Genomic DNA, 21,731 nt, shown 5'->3' with positions numbered 1-21,731 from the left:
ATTAATAAATGTTTTATAACTTACTTTAGTTTTAGTTAAAAATGTTTAAGAATTATAATTTTACGGACATTTGCCATAGGGTTTATGTTAGTTTAAGTATTATGCATGAACGGGAAATTGGAAAATGGTTATGGTGACCCCTACGTCCCATAGAAAATATATACGTATGTTTGGAAACCTTTTTTTTTTTTGCACGTTTGTGATATATTTTCTTTTTTTGGTTATTAACAAAATATAAAATAAATATTCTAATTTGTGTTTTTAATATTTGATAATACAAACAAATTGATTTTGAAATATTTCCTTTTTTTAAACGCTGCTGGCACTGAAAATTTTGAAAACTAAATTATATTTTGATAAACCCCCTCCTTCAAACTATATATCAATATATACAATTAGGACAAGGATATAGCCGTGAATGCAGCCACAAACACGATATCATCAACTACACAGACAAAACACTCGCAAGATCATCTAAACACTACGGCAAATCAGAGTCGCTATCGCAAACAACAACAAACGAACAACACGAACTCGAATTCGAATTCGAAATCCAAATGCGAAACTTTCTCGACATCCAGTCCGCAGCTCTATATACACAAACCCCATCATTTGGCCGCAGCGAAAGCTCTGGATGATCAGACACCGCCACCTATACCGCCATTGCCACTGAATTATCAAAGATCCGATGGTTTGTTACTCTCATTTTGTTTGTCTACATTTCCTCCCCCTCCCTCTAACCCTTTGTTCTAACCTTCGTCCCATCAAATGAAAATAGAATTTGATCTATTAATACGTTTTTAATAATCTCAATTAGATGAGAGTTATGCTAACGAGACACGAGAGCATAAAAAGCAACGTGCCATATCGAAGGCTTCACGACAAGCTGAGCTCAAGCGATTGCGAATCGCTCAAGAAATACAGCGTGAACAGGAGGAAATCGAGGTGCAGCTAAAGGAACTGGAAGGACGCGGTGTACTCATTGAGAAGGAGCTGCGTGGCGAGGCGCAGCACACAGAAAAGTAAGTGCATAAACTTCTCTTTCAATTATTATAGTAAAAAATGTATAATCTTTTCTTACAGTTTGGACTTGGCAAAGGATAACGATGAGAAACTATTAAAGGAACTTTTAGAAATCTGGCGTAACATCACAGCACTCAAGTGAGTATCTACTTCCACGAAATAATAGTGTTATCTAATCCCTTAACTCAATTAGGAAACGCGATGAGGAACTGACTATTAGGCAACAGGAATTGCAATTGGAATATCGGCATGCCCAGCTCAAGGAGGAGCTCAATCTGCGTTTGTCATGCAATAGTAAGTCCAGTGACAGATTGATTATTAAACTGTTTATTAAAATTCATTTTTTTAAATTTACAGAACTCGACAAGAGCTCCGCCGATGTAGCAGCCGAGGGTGCTATACTCAATGAGATGTTGGAAATTGTTGCCAAACGTGCGGCCCTACGTCCAACAGCCTCTCAGCTCGATTTAACCGGAGCGGGTGCGTCAACCTCAACGGAAGCGGCCGGCATTAAGCTATCGGGTCAACCGCACGATCTTGAAGAATCGAATGTAAGTTGTTTTGGACTCTCAAGATTTCATTCCATAACTTCATTTCGATGATTTTCTCATTCATAGATTTGAGTAGCAAACTTTCCATGGGGTTTGCTGGCCTATGAAATCGTGCAAGGAGTTTTAAGCCTTAATACTTAAGCAGAAACGTACCAAAAATCGGATAAAAATTTAACAATACTAAAGAAAAATAAGAAAAACAAAAAGCAACGCATGAGCTGTATACAGAAACGAGCAAAACCTATTCATTGCAGATGAACAATTTCAACAACAAGAACAATTAATTTAAGTAGAGATGCGCAAGTTTATTGTAAAGTACACAAAATCAAAACCAAAAAAAAAAAAAAATACGAAAACTTTATTTGCAATTTGAAATTAAGACCTACATTTGTTTCTTAACACACATTACACACATTTTGTTTTGTAAATGTAACTCTAATAATTAGTTGTGAACCAGTTGCAAATTTATCAATTGTCTGATCTTCGTATTATGTATTATGTTGTCTATGGAATTAAATTTAAAATTATGTATGTGCAACGGGTTAATGGCATGTAGTAAATGGTGTTATATTTTATCCATTTGCTTAGGTTAGTTCCATTTAGTTTTGATTATTTCTTATGTTTATTTTTGAATATATGTGTGTGTGTACCGTTTGAATGTATTGTTTAAATGCCCATTAAAAATAAAATATGTATGTATATGATCCGATATGAATGATGATCCATGTATGTAATATGTATTTTGCTGCCCAAATTAAATCAAAGTGAACACAAAGATATACACACAAATATTTTCTATATGAAATGAAGCGATACATGAAAGCAAAGCAACCATTTATTGTATACTAATAAAAATGAAATTAAATTATTGTGTAACTTTTTATTTATAACCTGCATATAAAAACAATATTTATCGAATTTATTATGTAATTTTTGATTTATTTTAAATTGAATAAAGATTTTAATGAAAAATGAAACCGCTGCACATGTTAAAGGCTTTGATGTAAAATTCCAAGAAATGAATCTTATAAAAATTGAGTTAATATCGGTCATTGGGCTGATCAATACTCTTTATACGGAGTGAATAAATATTATTAAAAGTTAAAGAAAATAAACAAATGTGTATCACTGTGAAGCAAACGAATTTAAATTTGATAACTTATCGATAATGTGTCTCACAAAGTTATCGATTACTTCGTCGATAGTCACAACAGCTGCTGTTGCCTAGCACAACAAAAAATTATTGTTGTCATTGGCATTTGTGACATTCAGAATTCGTAAATTTTATTTCACTATTAAATATTAAATTAAAAAAATGGCCGCTACAAAGTCAGATGCAGGGGAAATTGAAGTGAAAACTGACGCTACGAAAGAAAATGAAAAACAGCCAAAAAAAGATAAAGAAAAGCAAACGCCGGGTAAGAAATATTCCACCGGCTTGTGGTCAAGAGCGTCTGAATGAAGTACAATGAATAAATACTTAATTTTTATAGATGCTGATAAAAAAGAAGAGCGAGCTTATAGTATGCGTCCGACTTTTGGTGAGGGTGAAATGTTCCCATTGCCTACCATAAAGAATATTATGAACACGGTCATGTCCCAAAAACTAAAAGGTAAGAAGGGGAAAAATGAAAAATTCCAAACAAATTGTCGCTAATGGCAACACATTGCATTTCATTTTACAGACAAAACCTATGACAAAGTCCTGGCCACCACATGGACTCATGAGATTGCCGATGAGGTAAATCAGCAAATCGCAAGCAATCCGAAAGTGAAACGCTACAAACATGTAGTCCAAGTAATGCTGGGTCAGGAGCTTGGAGCAGGTGCCACCTACAATTCACGTTGCTGCTGGGATTGCGATTGTGACACCTCCGTATCGGAAGTCTTCAGTAATACCAGCCTCTTTTGTGTCTGCACTGTCTTTGGCACCTATCAGTATTGAATGGAAACATTGTCGATTTTACTATGCACTATGGAAATGGTGAGCAGCAGCATTTATGCAACAACAACTTATGTATATACACAATTTAAACTAGTTAACTCTTTTTCGCATTAATAGCCATTAGGGCTGATGCCAGCTTCACTTTCAATGCAACAGTCTTTGTCCTAATGCTTTGACCTTCGTTTTGCCTCATTGGATGCGCACATTCAGGGGATTGAGTATGCGGCCTGACATCACAGCCACGTCCAAGTCGCGATCGATGATGAAAAACAAAAACGGATGATTTACAGAGATCTGTATGGGTTTCGTTTGAGCACCATAGTTGCCTGAATTGGAAATGCAAAAGAAGAAATCAAATAGGAAGTTATTATTAGGTTTTTGTTGCTGCTGCTGCGCAATCGCAGTTGCAGTTGCAGTTGCATCTATAGTTGGGTGGGGTATTGGTGTGATGGCGATGTTGCGCCTCAATGCTTTCGTTCAGGTGTCTGGTAGTATAGCCTCTGATACTTACGCTTAAGCTGATTGATGGGATGTGTTCGAATGTTAACGTCTATAGATTGCTCAATGTGTCGCACGTAGATGCCTTTCTCATCAGTCATGGGTCGGAAATCAGCTCGATTTGGTTCGAATATATCACAGCTGCAAAATGAAATCAAGGGAAAAGAGCGAAATTGGAAAAAGTAAAAGTGAAACACACCCAATAGTAGTCCCAATGGATATAGCTTACATTCCCATCTGAAAGAAATAGACAACAAAAGTTTTAACACAATTTCTTCACTAAATTAAAGTAAAGTTCATACTCACATTCTGCAAATCGTTGGTCAAGAACATCGTGCCATGTAATTTAAAATCGGGTATAATTGCCTGAACCCAACGCGGCTTTAGTTGCTTTCGCATCAGACGTAATGTGGGCCCCAATTTGAGGGCAGCGGCTGCTGCAACAATATCCGTATGATAGTCCGGCAATAGAATCATTAGATTATATTCAGGTGTATCGAGTTCCAGTTCCAGGACACTCATCTTCAAATGCTCAAAATATTTATAATAGAGCACAGCATTGTAGACTTTAAAGGTCGTGTGGACAATCTGCTGGCTGCCCAGATAGAAGACATGGCTAATAACATCTGTGTTGTAATTCGATTTACTTTCGGCTGCCTCGCCTATATAATGTGGTTCAAAATCGTTGTTGATGTGGGCAAAAGCAGGCGTGGCTGGTAGAAGAGATGGATGCGAATGTGCCACTTCATGTGGACTGAATAGGGTCAAAAAGAGATTTGCATCCAGATCCTTGTAACCGAAAATATGTCGTTTATGTCGTGCCGGTGTAGCCTTGGCCCTACGGGTAGCTGAGTTATTCATTGGTTTCTGAACTGGTTGAGCTGGAATTATGGTCGTAATTATTTTACGTATGCCTGGCGCTGATGTTGTATTCCTTCTTGGCGGTGGAGCCGCCACCTGACGTTCCATCATGGGCATTACTGCTACCCGAGCACTGGGCAAATAGCTTGGCTTTGGTGTTATGGGATTGGAGTGTTTTAGAGGAGCCTGCAGCTTGCTGGTGGGTAAACGGGAAACCCGTGCTTTTTGTATCCGCAAAAGGGGTTCTGCATCCTCTTCGGCCACAAAAGCTGAGACCAGCTCGGCAGCCTCATCACCACCACCAGCTTCTTCGGCTGAATCTGTGGCTGGGGCTTCTTCGGTTGCAGCTTCAGTTTCTGCCTCGGCTGCCGTTGTGGTGGTAGTTGCCTCCTCTGTGGTTGTAGCCTCTTCTGTGGTTGTAGTGGTCGGAACTTCTGTGGTAGTGGTAGCCTCCGTATCTTTAATTGTTGTAATCTCGGCTTGCATTTCCTCCGCTGTGGCATTGCTGGCTAAGGTAGTATTGGCCATCTTCGAGTCCGATGTGATATTAGCTGGCATGCTCGACTTCATATCGACACTCAGATCGTAGCCATAGAACATTAGAATTGTTTCAAAATCTTTTAGCACTGTCACATTATTTCTATTCATGCTAAGACCCTTTAAAGGATTATCCGATCCAAAAAAATAAGTCTGCAATGTGATAGAAATTTACAAAATTAATGTAATTTTACAATATTTCTTTCGTTTTAGAATATAAGGACCTGCATTAAATTGGCTTTGTAAGTAGTACAAATTTAATATAAGTTTCATCATTACATCATTTGACATATTCTAGATATTTATTTGTGTATGTATATATATAATTATCTTGTCATATCATGCCTAAAACTAAGCTCTGAAATTGTTAACAATTAAAAATCGAAGCTAAACACAAAATATGTTGTTATTTATAATTCACTCGGTTTATTTGGTTCACAGTAGAGAAAAAAGGTCAATAAACTATTGAAGCATGTTTAAAGATCAATTGAGTGTGGTCATAAAATTGGATTTGGAGTTGCCCTAGGGGCAAAAAACATACTTATGTATCTAGTTTTTTTATTATCAATGAAGTGTAATCCATTTGGCAATGTGTTTGCTTAACCAAGCATGTAAATGTGGGTTGGCATTTTATTTGGATGTTTTCAATACGAGTTCTTTTTGTTTTTTTTTGGGTATTTTTTAGGGCAAGGGGCGAAATTGATTTAACTTTGGGCTATGGGTTAAGTTGAAAAACTTACACGCAGCCGTCGATGGATGTCACGATAACCAACTCGTATGACATCACGATTGTTGGGCAATTGGAGTACATTGCGCAGTTCATTGGCACTCTGTCCGGCTGATCCTTCGTATAGAGCCACCAAGACACTGACCAAAGCAGTTGGCGAAAAGGCGAAATTATTGCGATTGAGAATGGAATGATAGTGAAGCAGACGTTGGGTTAAATCGTTTGTCAGATCAACCATCACCTCGGCTGGTGTCAGTTCCTTGGTAGCCACCAATTGTGGCAGATGATCCAGCGGTGTTAGAGGCGGTGGTGGTGGCAAATGGGGATGCGGAAAACCGCTGGCACGAAATTCCTCATGATCAATTTGTATGAAATGAGCTTGAGTCGGGAAATAAACCGAAACGAGACCAAGTCCCAATATTATCCAGGTAATTATTAAGGCAAATCGAGGCATAACAAGAGAGTTGACCTTGCTCGGATTGAAATAAGTGCACTTTAATTGGCGCATTAACAGTATATTTTTTTTTTTTTAGCAAAAAAATTCGCAATTTTTATGTGCGCTGATAAATTGCAGTATTTTCATTATTATTTTGACGCTTCTAAATTCTAAAATATCACATTCAAATCAATTAAACGAATTGAGTTGTTTGAATTCAAGGTAATGGCTGACAATTCTGTAATTTGTGAACCGTCAAATAGATCGCGTTTTACACATAGCACATTTGTATGTTTCTATATAAATCCATTTGCGAGTTTTGTTTGGATTTGGTATTGAGTTTAGTTTTAAATTCAAACTGATTCGCGTGATTGCTGCCGCCAGACTGAAATTGTGGAAAGCGGCTCTTCTCTTCATAAAGTACTGGCCAATCCGATTGATCGGATGATGGATCGGCTACACTTAGTGGTTCGGTAGTTTTTCGGCCAGCCAATTGTTTATACATACATAAGTATATAAATCTGCAAGCAAACATTGCTAAAAAGCAATGCTGAATAGTCAATGTAAAAAGGTTTATCTTGTCTGCCAGTTTGTGACAAGTTTGTCGATTTTCGATCAGTTGAAACTAATGACAAATAATATTTAAAATATCTCTTTGGTAATTATACTGTAACAGAATAAAGAACAGTATTTAGTTTTTGATTTCTATAACGTATCATTAGATAGACGTATTATTAGACAGATTGTAATGCATAGTTGAGTTACATTTTTATGATGTTTCTAATATAGATATTAAAACAAATTTAGATAAATATTTTAGTAAATTTTAAAATATGCATAACAACTTTACACATCATTTACTTTTAAACGTAATTTCCATTTCAAATATATTGCCTTGTTTGTCTGGCCGTTATTAGAAATTTAAATTTTCAAAAAATACTCACTTTTGTGCCATCTCTAGTGCTCACTTTGAGTAAAGATCAATTTGAGTAAAGCAAAAACAATCTGTATCGGCAGTCCCCAGCGGATGAGGAAATAAAATTGGTAACTTTTGAAAATACCTAAGCCCAAGGAAGGGATTATGTCTCATCCAGTGGAGCGCCAAAAGCGGCCGCGCAAATATCCCTTTGCCAATCTGCATATAGGGGATCACACTGTGCTGGACACAATCGAGGGCCGCCACATTTGTGGGGACTGCAACAGATCTAGGAAATTTTTCTGCTATAGCTGCTACAAGCCTGTAGGGGACCTGGGAGAAGTCTTACCAAAAGTGGAGCTACCTCTGAAGATTGACATTATTAAGCATAAGAAGGAAATCGATGGGAAAAGCACAGCAGTGCATGCGGCAGTCTTGGCTCCGGAACATGTCACAATACACACATATCCGAATATACCGGACTACAGAGGCGAGCCGGGCGTTGTGCTAATCTTTCCCAGCTCAAAGAGTCTGACAGTTCCTCAACTCTTTGAAAGGAATGTACAGCTTAAAATAGATGATAATTACGGCTTGCCGAAAGGCCATCACATGGGAACCATGCTCCGCCGCCGCATGGACGAAGTGGAAGTGACGTCCGAGATGGAGGAGTTATCAATAAAGAGCCATTACACCTTTGGCAATCTGCCGATACAAAGAGCCGTCTTTATTGATAGCACATGGAACCAAAGTCGTAGCATCTATTTGGATGAGCGGGTTAGACAATTGAAGACTGTGGTATTACAAAACCGTCTCTCGCAGTTCTGGCGTCATCAAAAAGGGAGCCCACGCTGGTATTTGGCCACCATTGAAGCTATTCATCAATTTCTGTTAGAGGTTCATGTCAATGCATGGGGTCTTAATGCTGCCTACCGAGGACTGGACAACCTGGAAATAACGGAGGGCTTTCATCAGCTGGCCAAGCCACTGACAATAGCTACAGCCACGGAGGAGAATGCTGTGAAGCGTGAATCGCCTTACAATGGACAGTACGATAATCTCTTGTTTTTCTTTGCCAATATGTATGATCTTATACATAAATATTATGACCACAATGATCTGATATCCTATCGGCGTCCCATTTAAATATGTTTGTCCTTTATTCAGACAGACAAAATAAAAGATTAAGTTAATTTAAAGCTATTTCTTTTTCTTCTTGCCCTCATCACTCGATTCAGAGGGGGAATGTGACTGCGACTTGGGTTCGGTATTCACGGCCTTTTGCCATTTCAAGGGATGACGGCGGAACAGGGGCCATGGTGGAATTGTAATCTGTAGACAAAAGGAAAAATCGTGCCGTTGATTTCAGATATTATAAATATTCGTAATAACTACTCACCAATGAGGACAGTAGAAAGCCCACACCCAGAATATAAACTGTCTGGGAGAACTGCTGGACAACGGCTCCATAAACAAGACCGATGACACCGAAAAATGTTATAATGAGGCGGGACCAGCGCTCTGCCTTTGCTTGGCCCTCAAAGTCCTGTTAATAAGCTGGTTAACAATTGACAAAACCTTTTGGCTATAAGAGGGCTTACCATGTGTGTTTGTATATCTAGCATTGTGAGATTTTTGTTAAATAAGCTAACTTTTCACGTAAACAAATGCATATGCGGCACGTCAGCAGTAAAGGTTTCGATTTTGTGATGGAACTTGCTTATCTCTCAGAATTATCGAAAGTCACAGCAACGATAATGTATCGTCGCAGTCACAGCTTGTGAGGAATGTGATTTTCAAATTATGATTTAAACTGCCGCCCACTAATAAAATTAAAAAACGTTTGAATTTTTAAGAAAAAGTTTTTTGTTCATACAGTTATTTGTACAATATGTGTGGTGATATGGCGGAATGAACCGTGGACGTTAGATAATTACTAATAAATAAGTGACATCGAGTAATAACTACATTTAAAATTAATGGAAATGTTCATGGATTGTCGAATTGTTTCGTTGTAATAGAAAGCAGCAATGCTTTAAACTCGAGCTGCTCGAGTACGTCGCAAATGCAAAATATTGATAACACAAACGAGGAGCCAAGCAAACAAGGCAAACCAGGAAAAGATTACAGCAAAATACAAGCAAGCGGCCGTATTAATCCGACCATAGCGACGTCGTTCATAGGAAATGCTCTCTACCAGATAGTCCATGAAATCAAAAACTGCGCCACAGGACAAACGTTGTTTGAGCACGGGCACTATGTTGCCCACTCCTTGAATTTCCTTCAAAAGGGTTTCTCTGTACTGTTTACATGTTACTTCAAAGCCGTCGGTTAAAATTGCAGCATAGACCAGTTGATATATACCCATAATTACAGATATAACTGTGGCTGGGAGCCCTATAAGCAAAATCATCACAATTAGATTTAAATGATAAGAATGAATAGCACCATTTGACCTACAATAGTATGGGGAGAGGCCATCGGGTGTCAATTCCGATTCGGTGGTCACAACAATCATATCGCCAGAGCTGTAAGACGAAACGGAAGTATGAGTAATTGGCGAAACTTTAATTGAATCATTTGGATCTTCAGCAATATGGATTCTATTAGCATAACACCGCTCTAATTAGTTAGGGAGTGTGGGTGTCTGTGTCTGAGCCATTTAACCACTTGACCCCTAGACGACGAAAATTGAAAAAGATCATTTACTTACCGCTGTCTAATGGTCGCTGTGCCAGCCTTGGGTTTGCCCCGTCCTATGCACATTCTATAGCCATGATAGACCCCCAAGACGACGGCAAAAACTAAAGGCAAAACTAAGCCATAAGTAGCGTAATGACAGTAAGCAATATTTCCTCCTTCAAAGTTGTTATATGTGCTTTTACTGTGCAGCACGCAGCCACAGTTCGTATCCGGACAGGCATTCAGGACATAGCGCCAATGCAGCGATGCAACCGCTGATGTGATGCAGCAAATCAACGATGCGACAATGATAAAGGGATATAGATAGGATAGGGCACGCTCTGCACTGTAGGACATCGTTGGGCGTTGACTGTAAATAAATAGGTATGCATAAGATAAGTACACAAATGGGTTAATTGATAATTCTTTAATTGAGAGATTCTTGAAACTAATTGCAATTCAGTTTGAAATTTAAATTGCAGGCTGCGTCTGCCCATTGTACACCTGCCTCTCCCACACTCTCTCGCTCGTTCTCTGGCTTAAGGTGCTCTCTCTGACTCTCAATTGAGCGTCACACACACACACACACACATAAACATGTTTTTGTTGCAACGCTCGCTTACTGTACCCAAAATATAAACAAACATTTTGTAGTACCAATTTTATTGTTGCTACAAATTACAAATTACTTGATAATAATTTATATCACATCCTTTTCACATATCTTTGATAAAAACAAAATGCTTGTACTTATTGTTAAACAATTCGTTTAGCCAGCCTTTTTGGCCAACCTGCTGACACATACACTTACACAAGCGCACTTAGTGTGGACACACCTACACGGGTTTATCTATAGCTGAACAATTCGAAGGGAGACCGACAACCAACAGCTAAGGCAGCAAAGATACGAATGTTGGTGGTTTCAAAAAACTCTGATCAGAACCGGGCACACAAATATATATATATATACATATATACAAATATACATAGATATCCAGAATTTTGTATACCCTTGCCGGCACTATTACACTTTAACCAGAATAGAAAACAAGGCATATGAAATCATTTTTCACTTAACTAAAGTGACTTTTAAAACTCTCTATTTAATAGAAATACTGATTTCATTATCTATCTATCTACCTTTATTTACATTTAATATATAATTTTATGGTCTGCAATGCTTACCAACAAACTTAATGTACTGCTTTTGCAGGGTATAAAAGATAGATCTAGCGAGAGAGTGTGCGTAGAGATGGCCTCGTGATTGTTACCTTTCACTGCTTCTAAATAGTTTTTGTAAATACAACTTTAAATAAATTTGCCGAATTTACTTGCAAAAAAGCAATAAACAGGTTTTTCTATATTTTATTCATTTATTAGTGTTCTCAACAATTAGAGATACTTTGCTAAGATCACATGCCCATCTTTAACAGATAATCGTTTATATCAGTTTGTGGACATTGATCAAAATAGATATCCAGAATTTTGTATACCCTTGCCGGCGAAATAACACTCCATCCAGAATAGAAAACAAGGCATATGAAATCATTTTTCACTTATCTAAAGTGACTTTTAAAACTCTAAATTTAAAAGAAATACTGATTTCATTATCTATCTATCTACCTTTATGTACAATTAAGATATAATTTATGGCCTGCAATGGTTACCAACAAACTTAATGTACTGCTTTGGTAGGGTATAAAAGATAGATCTAACGAGAGAGAGAGCGTGCGTAGAGATGGCCTCGTGATTGTTTCTTACCCTTGCTTTTAAATAGTTCTTATAAATACAATTTTTAATAAATTTGCCAAATTTACTTATAAAAAAGCAAACATTTTGCTATATTCTTTTCAATTATTAGAGTTCTCAAAAAATAAAGATACTTTGCTAAGATCACATGCCCATCTCTAACAGATATTCACATATATTATTCAAGCCAAGTTGGCAACTCTTGTCCGTTATAATTTGAATCTAAATTTATTTACAAGGAGATTTAGGCAGATTTAGCTTGCATTAGATGAATGAATTTTGTAGTCTCTGTGCATGTTCGGCACGATGTTGGCCAAAAGCCATTTGAAAGCACTTCTGCCAGCTGCAGCAAATGACGCGCGAGCAACTTTGGCTAAATAAAATTCCCGCTCTGACCCCACATAAAAATTTCTCATGCCCCATACAAATGCCAAAATGTTGTATTCTGATTCTGGCAAAATTCATTTTTCTCGGACGCCTGATTTCTCAGTTGCCAAAGAGTTGTGGAGCCGTCAACTACGCGAAACATTTACCAGAATTGTTCTGAAAATTCAACATGTAACGCAATTAAAATACTTGCATTGTTAACGTTTTGAATTGCCTACCCCAACCAAGTAATACTTAGTAAATGCATCAAATAATGCAAATGCCATTTGCATTCCCAAAGTGAAAGTAAAAGTGCAATTTGCCAATTTATGTAGCTAAGTGAACGTTACGAAATTATTGTGTGCAAATTACAAAAATTACAGAACAGACCCAAGAAATCTTCCTATAAATAGTATCCACAAAAAAGAAAAGGGGTAAAACAAATTTGATGTGTGTACTCCTCCTCCTCCACTCAGATGAGGCAAATATTTGATAATTTGCATAATTTGCTATTGTTGATGCGCAAAATGCATCAGTAAATTCTGTGCAATTTATTGCAATTTACTACCGATTTGCCTCAAAATTTATATATGTACATACATTGCTTGTGTGAACTGAATTATCCGTGTTTGTATTTATGATTAACATTTTTGAATATTTCATGCCAAAAATAATAACATCGTGAATTACTAAAAAAAAATCTGACAATGGGTAAATATTTTTATTGCATTTTTAATCCTACAAATTAAAGAGCTCGATGTAGAATGTATAAAAGTTGAAATAGATATGTAGTAACTGCCCACGATTTGCTCTAGCTTTGCTTTGGATGAACTTCCCTACAAAAACTTAGTTTTAATATGTTTTCATCTCGTTTGCAAACGCATATAACACTGAAATTTCGGGGAATCTCTGAATGAGAATAAAAAGTCCTGTTACTTGGGACAAATTGCTGCATTTTTTGGATCTAAAATTCAAAAATTTACCAATTTTTGACGTCTCCTAATGTATAAAAGGGCTTTTTATGTTTTCAAAACAAAAATCATTTATTAATTTAGACTAAAGTGATAAAAAATTGCATCTTTCCTTTATATGGAAGTCTTTTCTAGTGTAAAGATCCTGATGGCAATATTTTCTCAAATGACAAACAGACAGTCGTGGAAATTTTGTTCATAATTGATCCACCCTTTTACATTCCATGTCAAATGTCTGATCTTAAACCGGCATGGCATTAACTTGTAAAAATATACACATGATCGAATTGTTTTCATTCACTTATAGACAAATACAATACACCGACACAAACCGGCGCCAGCCTGTATATAGTTGATAGAACTAGTTGCCCAGCTGATCCGATACAGGTTTACAAATATCCATACACAATAACCCATAAGTGAAGCAAAACGATAATGGACAATTGGAATGTTTTAGCCGCACAGACCTCATCCCAAGCCATTGGACGTGATGATATTGGCACAGTGAAGACGCGTCTGGTGAGTAGAGAAACATCAACAAAAGTGTCAATCAAATGGCGTGTAAACAAAACAAACCGATCGATGTATATAGAATATTTTTCTAAATGTTGGCAATACTCACCACCCAAAAACACAACAAAAAGATGCGTTTTATATACACAGTGGGTGGATATGGCCACCACCCAGCCGGGCCGATCAACAGCTGTTCCTCTCCCCAACAAAATTTTGTTGTGATCGTTACTTTGTGCTCAGCTATAAATAGGATCTCGCTGCTAGGTGATGATGATTATTCTCTTGAGTTAGTTTTCATTATTTTTGGAGATTTCTCACAGTAGTGGGCCAAGTAGTAGTGATCTTAGAAGCTAAATCAGACGTACTTTGAGTGTGGACGACAACGCGTGTATAGCTCGGTGTAATAATTAAATATTTATATAAGCAAGTGGTCACCTCAAATTGGATCAAATCAATACTATATAATAATAGTAATACAACAGAAAAATGGATATTTCCACCGATATTTGGGGTCAATTGGCTGTAGAGGCATCTCAGGTTTATCTATCCGATGGCACAGTGCGCAGTCCCTTTGCTGATACGGTAGGAATAGAATGGAATGAAGAGCAGAGTCTACACACTTTTTGTATATATTATATATACATATGCTGATATTATTATTCATTACTATTCTCTTAGACCATCGAGAAGCTGCCGGACAAGGTGCTGCTGCACATTTTTTCGTATCTATCTCATCGTGAGATTTGTCGCCTGGCACGTATATGTCGTCGCTGGCGTCAGATAGCCTACGATACACGCCTGTGGAAGAATGTATCGCTGAGGCCAGAGGTATCAGGTCTGCATGTCGGATCCCTGGAGATGCTGTTGTCCCTAATCTCGGTGAGATTTGGACCCACATTGCGTTACATTGAGCTACCAATTGAATTGATCACGCACACTGTGTTGCATGAATTGTCGGCCAAGTGTCCCAATTTGACTCACATGCTGCTGGACTTCTCCACGGGTTGGTAGTCAGTTAGAGAACCAAGTTTTTACTATATTTGTTTTTACTATCATCCTATCTAGCCATGCAGCTTCACGATTTCAGCGAAATGCAGGCTTTTCCCACCAAACTGCGCTATATGTGCATTTGCCTTTCCGAAGTCATTTTCATGGAGGGTTTTATGCGCAAAATCTATAATTTCATCAATGGCCTGGAGGTTCTACATTTGATTGGCACATACGAGAAGTGCGAAGAGGAGGAGGAGGAAATCTACGAAGTCATCAATGTCCACAAACTGAAGTCGGCCACACCCAATTTGCGGGTTATCAATCTATATGGCATCAATTTCATTGATGACTCTCATATCGATGCATTCAGCTCGAATTGCATTCAGTTGGAGTGTCTGGCTGTTAATTTTTGTAACAAGGTCACTGGTTCTACATTGAAGACGTTGATTCAACGTTCCAAACGTTTGACCTGCCTCCTCATGAATGGCACCAGTCTGAAATCCGAATTTGTCATGCAAGCTGAATGGGATAAATGTGCTCTACAGGAATTGGATATCACAGCCACGGATTTGTCCACCGAATGTCTGATTGATATGTTGACACGCATACCAACGCTTAAGTTTCTATCGGCTGGACAAATCAATGGATTCAATGATTCTGTTCTCAAGCAATGGATGGAATCGGGCACTACTAGGTAAGTAGATCAACCTATTTATTTACTGGTGTTTTAATTCTTATTCTTTACTTTTTAGATCTCTTATATCCTTGGACTTGGATTCCTCCGACAACATCTCTGATGAGGGTCTGTTGAAGTTTTTGCAGCGTCAAGGACATCAGTTGCTTGCTTGTTGTCTATCCGGTATGCCACATATTACAGATCAACTATGGATGAGTATCTTACCACTGCTGGGCAATTGCAAGTGAGTTTCCCTTTGATAAATATTAAGAAATTCTTGTTGAAAAACTTGAGTTTATTAACAGAATTGTTGTCATGGGCACGGCCGAGAAATTGGGTGTTAACATCCATGTTGATCAGCTTATGGACACTATAGCCTCCAATTGTGGCAATTTGGAGCGTCTGGAGCTGCGTTGGGATCCCGATAATTTGCGTTTCTCGGACAAAAGTCAAAAGGCCATTGATATATTGCGTGTCAAGTGCTTAAAGCTGCGTTGCATGGTTCTAAGGTGAGTGCAATAAACAAAAAAGGGTTTCTCAATGTTGTGGTTATTGTGTTTCTCACATACAGTGATGGTCGCTACTATGAGACAGTGAAGGCCAATTTTGAGCGTGCAGATCGTATCACTGTGGTACGCACCACAACGTGTTGCCGTGTGTCGCCATATCATTTGCTGCGCAACTATAATGATTTGATTTTCAATTAAACGATTGTCTTACATTTGTTTTGTCGTTCTTTGGATTGTTGTGTCTATATGCATATATATATATATATGATATAGTTAAACTAGAGTTGAATTTGTTTTTGCTTTGCTTAAACATAAATTGTTTTCTGTATTTTTCCGCTTCTTTCGTTTAATTAAATTATATCTAAATAAACGTAAATAGGTAATTTAAAGAAATATATATATATATAAACAAAGGATTTGCTAATTCAAGTTTCGTTTTCATTACAAAATTATATAACATATAGTGTGTTCTTGATTTTTTCATCCTTTCCCCTCTCTCTTTTAACTAGGTTTGTTTTTTTGTTTTTTTTTTACTTGGTAACTTGATTAAATCATTTTCAGACTTCACCACATTCATTTGTTTTTTTTTTATGTTTTTCTTGATTTTTACACTTTTACTGTTCGGTTTTTTTTGTTTGTTTTTCTTCTTCTCTTTGCAAACTTATAACTAATATTTTTCAAAAAATCTTTTTGGGTTCAACTGGTTACCATAAACTTAATTTACATAGATCTCCGGTTTGGAAATCTTCGTTTCGTTCAGCGCGCTATTATATGCATGGTATATAATTTAATAAAGCATGGCTGTGTGTGTGTGTGTGTGTGTGTGAGTGTGTGTATGTGTAGGACGTGAGTGTGGAAATTGGAAAAATTTGCTTTGGAAAGGTGAACTAAGCTGCTCCTAATCACTTTACATTCGCATGCTACTTTTCTTCTTTCCCATTTTTTTCTTTTTCTTTTCGTTTTTACAATCGTAAGTACACTAACACATAGAACAGTTCACAAATGGTAAAAATTTGTAATAGTAAGAAGGATGATCATCATCGCTCACTGCTGGTCCTGCGACATCCGAAAGATGTGCGTTGTATTACTAGCAGCCGCAGTGGCCACAGCTGCCGCCGATGTGGCTGTTGGTGGCGGCGGTTGAGCCGACGACGTTGTTATATAGCTGGCATTACTGCTACTTGGTGTGACACTGAGCCCGGCAGCAGTTGCTACTGCTGCCTCGGCGATGGCTGCTGCTGCTTCAGCTCCAATTATAGCTGCTGCACTGCTCGTTGTAGCTGTTGCTGCTGTGGAGCCAATCTCACCCACATCGGAAGCAGTACGTTCTGGCGATTGTCTTGGCGCTGCCATATTGTTGCCATCCTAAGAATAATGATATTCGAAATTAGTCAGGTTTATGCTTAGAGAATGTACTGGTTACTCACATCTCGTGGATATATCCTTAATGGCTGATCAGCTGGGGCTGCACCGGCACCTTCGCCTTGTGTGGCATTATCCTCAGCTTTCTCTGTATACATCATTATCTCATGGCACAGCGGACAACGATCTTGCACATAAAGCCATTTGCGCAAGCAAACACCATGGAAGAAGTGACGACATCGAGTTATTTTGGCGGTATACATTTCCTAGGAAGACGAAATTAGTTCAGGTTGATCTTATCTACTTAAGTTTAAATCCTCTTACCTGATAACATATGGCACAGACGTCGTCAAAGGCTTGCAATTGGGCCGTTGTCGCCTCAGGAAGGGACGAGATCTTATGGACAGCAGAACGTCGCTTCATGAACACCGACCAGCCGGCCCGGGCCTCACACCATATATTGAAATAGGCGTGTATGCACATCATGATCGCCCTGATGGCTCCGCCTGTAGCATTTTGAGCTATCAAGTTATCAAGTTATCGGTACACGCAAATCAACCAAATAAAAAATATTACATGCACACATAGAACAGAAAAGCCAAAAAAAGAAAAGACACGGAAGTGGAAAAATTATGGGGAAACGGGTCACGGGAGAAAGGACAGAGAAGAGATTGGGCTGCTCATGTGCTGATGTAATTTTTGGATATGTGATTTACAGCGGCACATTATACGACACTTACCCGATTCAAAGAGCAATATCCAGGCTCCGTTAATAAAGAGTAGAATACCAAAGCAGAATTCTACAGAATTGCCAAAGGCCCGTACATAGTAGAGATAGTCATCCAGTTTTTCCCAAAAGAACTGTCGTCGAGCATCAAGAAGGAAGAGGCCATATGTGGCCAACGATACAAGCACCTAGAAACATAAAAGCAAACAATTAAATACAAATATATATATAGCTAAAATCCATCTTTAGACAAACCTTAACGATAACTTCTATGGAGAAGGCAGTCACAGCCAGGAGCCAAGTGGAAGGTGAATGTTGGGTCCACAGATAGTAAAGCAGACTCAATGGCATTAGGATCAGAAAAACACAAACCGATAGAGCACGAACATGGCGTTTGCGCGAAGGATTTCTCGCAGCGCTTAACGACATCAAAATGGGCGAAACTATGTTATGGAGAAAATGTAGCAGGGCAGTAACCAGAAGGCACAAATTTCGACACAATCGCACAAATCGTTTGTCTGGCGACAATGAGGTTAGTCCAGTTTGCAAGGCCAATATATAGAAAAGAACCGCCGAAACAGTGCCCAGTGATTTCTCCTCGTCATTGTCATACGTCAGCAGATACCATTGAAAGCCGCGTCCAATATAATGGCATATCATTGATATTACACCTGTCATGCCCAAAACAGCAGTCAAAGTCTCGCAGCCATCAACAAGAAGCTTCTCGATAGTGGGATAAACTTCCAAAGGTGCCTCACTTTCGGCACTGACCAGGACATAGGCACCTTGCAAGATCCTGTTATGTAATAAGGTAATAGATAATAAATTTGGAAATTGCTAATTACTTAATTGCCACTTACCTAATTGTCCAGAAAACCCTTAAAACATTCGGCACATTAAGACGTTGCCATTCATTCTCGATAAGTGCGGATAAACCAAAATTGGATACAAAATTCATAGCATACTGATAACCATTGTACACCGTTCGACTGGCCTCCATGCTGCTGTTAATCACTGTGATTTTGGTTAATATGATGGGCGTGAAGCCCGCTATTATTGGTAACTGTTGCACAAATCGTGGGGATAATGGCAAAATGGCAAGTAGAATGGGACTAGTAAAAATCATGGGCATGGATTTTTGCAGAAGCGCAAATCTTGGTCCCAAATGTATGTAAGCGAAGAGCATGCCCATGAACCATTGTGCCATTACATGCGGTGCCAGTGAGACGATAATGCCACCCGACTCCAATATTCGTGTGGTGTTCATTGACATGAGATCTTCTAAGATACACGGACTACCCTCCATAAGGGCCAAAGCACTGACATTTGACCAATAGGACAGAAATGTGAGACCCAGTGAGGTGAGAAACATGTAGACCATCACAAGATGACGTGTCCAGAGCATAAATATGCAGGCGGCAGACGCGAAACCTGAATAAAGACAGGGACTAGGTTAATGTCCAATTGAAAGATAAGATAATTGTAAATAATGGTTCACTTACCCAGTATACACAATACGAATTTCACTGTCGTAATGCTGATTATGCTCGCTATCGCTTCATCGTGGGCCAGTCCATCCATTATGGTATTGAAACCATTGCCTAGCATTCCCCGAGATTGGGCGGCTTTCGAGGCATTGTCTATGGCCTGTTCAATAACATTTTGGCCAGCTTCACCCGGTGGGGATGGATCAGGTCCCGATCCACTGCTCAATCCGAAGAATGTTGTTATAAAGGAAAATGCTTCATTATTAGATGGCGGCTCTGTCGATACTTCCACCGTCGTTGTCGATGTGCCAGCTTCATTCTTTTCCGGATACATTCGCGTGGGCAGACCCATGCCAATTTTGAGTATCTCATCGATGACCATGATGGGCGGCACTCGCATCATCACATCCACCAGGCCCAGAACTTTCGTACGCATAGACATGATTGTGGCTGAGTCTGTGTTTTGGTTTTGGCGTCTGGCTGATACACCGTGACGGTGCACAAAATTTTGAATGTTCGATCGGGAGGGTAATGGTAATTCACTATCTAACGCATTTGGAGCGGTTTTTGGAGCTGGCGTTGGCCTTCGGTCTTGGATTTCGCAAAAAGAGAAGAGAATTGTGTGTGTGTGTACGTGTATGGGAGCGTACAATTCTGTGTATGTGTTTGTGTTTGAAAGCCTATGGTTAATGTGAAAATCACTATATTGGAAGGAGGTCAGGTGGTAACGTTGTATTTGCTTTGGATTCAATTTCCACACTCGGGCAATTTTCGTTTAATCGCCAATTTTCCGATTGACGACGATTTTTGAACTTTACACTTTTCCACAATAATTTTGGCTTTGTTTTTTTTTTCTTTTCTGTCACCTGTAGTGTGACCAATCGGCGACCGGTATATCGATTACTAAAACATCGATAAATATATCTTTCGATAAGTTAAAAAATTGGTCGCACTGGCCATAAATGGCGGGAAATCAAACTAAATGGGTTATTACTACAAAGTCTTAATTGAAATCAAATGATTAACAATACCTTTAGACGAAAATCCACAACCTTCAGCTCATCAATCTTATATATATACGCTCGTTTATCTTTAGCAAATTGGACAACTAAAATGGTGCCGTGTTAATTTAAACTTGCAGTTGCATTTAAGAGTTTGTAAAACGGTGTTACAAAATTTTTCAAAATAGAAGAATATTTAGTAACGTAACAAATCTGTATTATAGTTTGATATGTAAGTCAGAGATGAAACAATGTGAATGAATCAAAAATGTGTATAATGGTGAGTACGTTTTTCATTTTTTCCAGGTAACTATGATCTGAATATTTAATCTCTTAAAGCGTTAAAGTGGTGTATATTGTAGACTCGATTTTATTCATATTTTGATCTTATTTAGAAAACTGATTATGTCTTTTCAAATAAGCAATTATGAAACAACATTTGACGAGCCAAAAAAACTAAAAATCGAACTATTTTCCTTTGATCTTATTCTAATTTAAGCAATTTGGATACGCTAAGTTGGCTAGAAATCGATATAAACAATTTTTTGTTCTGATTTATTTGTTTACCATAAAAACTTGATAGGTAATGTAATTGAAATGATCCAATATAAAAAAGTTTCAATACAAGCATTAATATTAAATTTAGTCAATTATTATTGATCATTCGTTTTGTAGTATGCTTTTTTGGACTATTAAGTATTAAAACGAAAACTGAATACAGGTCCACAGATTTCTTCAGGCTAACTTAAATCTTGTCTTTTTGGCGCTCTGTACCTAATCTTGTAGAATTTCCTAGCTTTCTAATACAAATGCACCTTAAAGTGGATTAAACCTAAAATGATATGTAACTATGACATTTTTAATGGATAAACTTGGCAAAAGGATGTCTCTGATTGAGATTTGAAGTATGATAATTTATGTATAATATATTTTTAAATGCGTATAAGCAAAGAAGTTTTAGATTCCTTAGTCTGAAAAATCTTTTCCGTGTCAAATAATACTAAATAAAATAGCTCAACAACAACAACAAACATACATATGTATGTAAAAATCATTGGAATTCTTTCAAAAGAAAACCCTCATGGTTGGCATTTATGTAATCACCTCGGCCCTTGGGTCTACGTGAATTTCCTCAATTGTGCGGTCGTTAACTTTTGCCATTTTGAACTTTAATTGTTGTTGTTCTTGGTTCTTGTTTGTTGTTTCT

General features: G+C 38.0%; 8 protein-coding genes across 17 annotated transcripts in view; 4 read left to right on the top strand and 4 right to left on the bottom strand.

Moving 5' to 3' along the window:
- LOC6647152 (F-actin-monooxygenase Mical) overlaps nucleotides 1-2,283 on the top strand; it is a 49,072-nt gene extending 46,789 nt beyond the window's left edge. The window contains exons 18-23 of the mRNA XM_023178861.2: nucleotides 400-691; nucleotides 818-1,022; nucleotides 1,084-1,161; nucleotides 1,217-1,317; nucleotides 1,381-1,574; nucleotides 1,641-2,283. Coding sequence (XP_023034629.1) covers nucleotides 400-691; nucleotides 818-1,022; nucleotides 1,084-1,161; nucleotides 1,217-1,317; nucleotides 1,381-1,574; nucleotides 1,641-1,646 — 876 coding nt within the window. The 3' untranslated portion in view covers nucleotides 1,647-2,283. The remainder of the gene's footprint in view (nucleotides 1-399; nucleotides 692-817; nucleotides 1,023-1,083; nucleotides 1,162-1,216; nucleotides 1,318-1,380; nucleotides 1,575-1,640) is intronic.
- Nucleotides 2,284-2,810: 527 nt separating this feature from the next.
- On the top strand, nucleotides 2,811-5,814 carry LOC6647153 (dynein light chain Tctex-type protein 2B). Of its 4 annotated transcripts, XR_006955398.1 has the most exons (5): nucleotides 2,811-2,992; nucleotides 3,068-3,187; nucleotides 3,260-3,558; nucleotides 5,629-5,657; nucleotides 5,714-5,814. XR_006955398.1 is itself a non-coding variant. In XM_002070113.4 (4 exons), exons 1-3 carry the CDS (start codon nucleotides 2,890-2,892, stop codon nucleotides 3,517-3,519), a joined length of 483 nt encoding a protein of 160 aa, XP_002070149.1. In that variant the 5' UTR covers nucleotides 2,811-2,889; the 3' UTR covers nucleotides 3,520-3,558; nucleotides 5,629-5,814. The 4 variants fall into 4 exon arrangements, 3 of the variants coding, with proteins under 3 accessions (XP_002070149.1, XP_046869550.1, XP_046869551.1); XM_002070113.4 differs by having other exon boundaries at nucleotides 5,629-5,814; XM_047013594.1 differs by lacking the exons at nucleotides 5,629-5,657; nucleotides 5,714-5,814 and adding an exon at nucleotides 3,637-4,322.
- On the bottom strand, nucleotides 3,709-6,596 carry LOC6647314. The gene is made up of 5 exons (XM_002070114.3): nucleotides 6,156-6,596; nucleotides 4,324-5,568; nucleotides 4,247-4,254; nucleotides 4,031-4,158; nucleotides 3,709-3,845 (listed from the first exon to the last, which is right to left on the bottom strand). The coding sequence occupies exons 1-5, from the start codon at nucleotides 6,594-6,596 to the stop codon at nucleotides 3,709-3,711; spliced, it is 1,959 nt and encodes a 652-aa protein (XP_002070150.1).
- A 961-nt stretch (nucleotides 6,597-7,557) lies between these two features.
- On the top strand, nucleotides 7,558-8,690 carry LOC6647315 (tRNA-uridine aminocarboxypropyltransferase 1). Its single transcript, XM_002070115.4, has one exon. It carries the CDS (start codon nucleotides 7,660-7,662, stop codon nucleotides 8,635-8,637), a length of 978 nt encoding a protein of 325 aa, XP_002070151.1. The 5' UTR covers nucleotides 7,558-7,659; the 3' UTR covers nucleotides 8,638-8,690.
- Nucleotides 8,628-9,208, bottom strand: LOC6647316 (signal peptidase complex subunit 1). Its single transcript, XM_002070116.3, has 3 exons — nucleotides 9,093-9,208; nucleotides 8,891-9,037; nucleotides 8,628-8,823 (listed from the first exon to the last, which is right to left on the bottom strand). The coding sequence occupies exons 1-3, from the start codon at nucleotides 9,114-9,116 to the stop codon at nucleotides 8,692-8,694; spliced, it is 303 nt and encodes a 100-aa protein (XP_002070152.1). The 5' UTR covers nucleotides 9,117-9,208; the 3' UTR covers nucleotides 8,628-8,691.
- A 131-nt stretch (nucleotides 9,209-9,339) lies between these two features.
- Nucleotides 9,340-11,076, bottom strand: LOC6647317. Of its 4 annotated transcripts, none has more exons than XM_002070117.4 (4): nucleotides 10,979-11,076; nucleotides 10,205-10,543; nucleotides 9,952-10,019; nucleotides 9,340-9,888 (listed from the first exon to the last, which is right to left on the bottom strand). In XM_002070117.4, exons 2-4 carry the CDS (start codon nucleotides 10,528-10,530, stop codon nucleotides 9,527-9,529), a joined length of 756 nt encoding a protein of 251 aa, XP_002070153.1. In that variant the 5' UTR covers nucleotides 10,531-10,543; nucleotides 10,979-11,076; the 3' UTR covers nucleotides 9,340-9,526. The 4 variants fall into 4 exon arrangements, with proteins under 4 accessions (XP_002070153.1, XP_023034406.1, XP_023034407.1 ...); XM_023178638.2 differs by having other exon boundaries at nucleotides 10,985-11,076; XM_023178639.2 differs by having other exon boundaries at nucleotides 11,010-11,076.
- Nucleotides 11,077-12,438: 1,362 nt separating this feature from the next.
- Nucleotides 12,439-16,363, top strand: LOC6647318 (F-box/LRR-repeat protein fbxl-1). 3 transcript variants are annotated; one of them, XM_002070118.4, is made up of 7 exons: nucleotides 12,439-12,480; nucleotides 13,567-13,778; nucleotides 14,451-14,775; nucleotides 14,838-15,456; nucleotides 15,515-15,682; nucleotides 15,744-15,947; nucleotides 16,010-16,363. In XM_002070118.4, exons 2-7 carry the CDS (start codon nucleotides 13,695-13,697, stop codon nucleotides 16,143-16,145), a joined length of 1,536 nt encoding a protein of 511 aa, XP_002070154.1. In that variant the 5' UTR covers nucleotides 12,439-12,480; nucleotides 13,567-13,694; the 3' UTR covers nucleotides 16,146-16,363. The 3 variants fall into 3 exon arrangements, with proteins under 3 accessions (XP_002070154.1, XP_023034615.1, XP_015032882.1); XM_023178847.2 differs by lacking the exon at nucleotides 12,439-12,480 and adding an exon at nucleotides 12,519-12,536; XM_015177396.3 differs by lacking the exons at nucleotides 12,439-12,480; nucleotides 13,567-13,778 and adding an exon at nucleotides 14,242-14,354.
- Nucleotides 16,364-16,455: 92 nt separating this feature from the next.
- On the bottom strand, nucleotides 16,456-20,766 carry LOC6647319 (protein TRC8 homolog). 2 transcript variants are annotated; one of them, XM_002070119.4, is made up of 8 exons: nucleotides 20,555-20,766; nucleotides 19,539-20,501; nucleotides 18,897-19,467; nucleotides 18,292-18,832; nucleotides 18,050-18,224; nucleotides 17,634-17,830; nucleotides 17,375-17,575; nucleotides 16,456-17,312 (listed from the first exon to the last, which is right to left on the bottom strand). In XM_002070119.4, exons 2-8 carry the CDS (start codon nucleotides 19,963-19,965, stop codon nucleotides 16,992-16,994), a joined length of 2,433 nt encoding a protein of 810 aa, XP_002070155.1. In that variant the 5' UTR covers nucleotides 19,966-20,501; nucleotides 20,555-20,766; the 3' UTR covers nucleotides 16,456-16,991. The 2 variants fall into 2 exon arrangements, with proteins under 2 accessions (XP_002070155.1, XP_015032818.1); XM_015177332.3 differs by having other exon boundaries at nucleotides 17,634-17,815.
- Between the last annotated feature and the right edge of the window lie 965 nt (nucleotides 20,767-21,731).

The sequence above is a fragment of the Drosophila willistoni genome, chromosome 3R (genome assembly GCF_018902025.1).
Source record: "Drosophila willistoni isolate 14030-0811.24 chromosome 3R, UCI_dwil_1.1, whole genome shotgun sequence".
Classification (NCBI taxonomy): Eukaryota; Metazoa; Arthropoda; class Insecta; order Diptera; family Drosophilidae; genus Drosophila; species Drosophila willistoni.
This window is presented reverse-complemented; position numbering and strand designations above follow the sequence as displayed.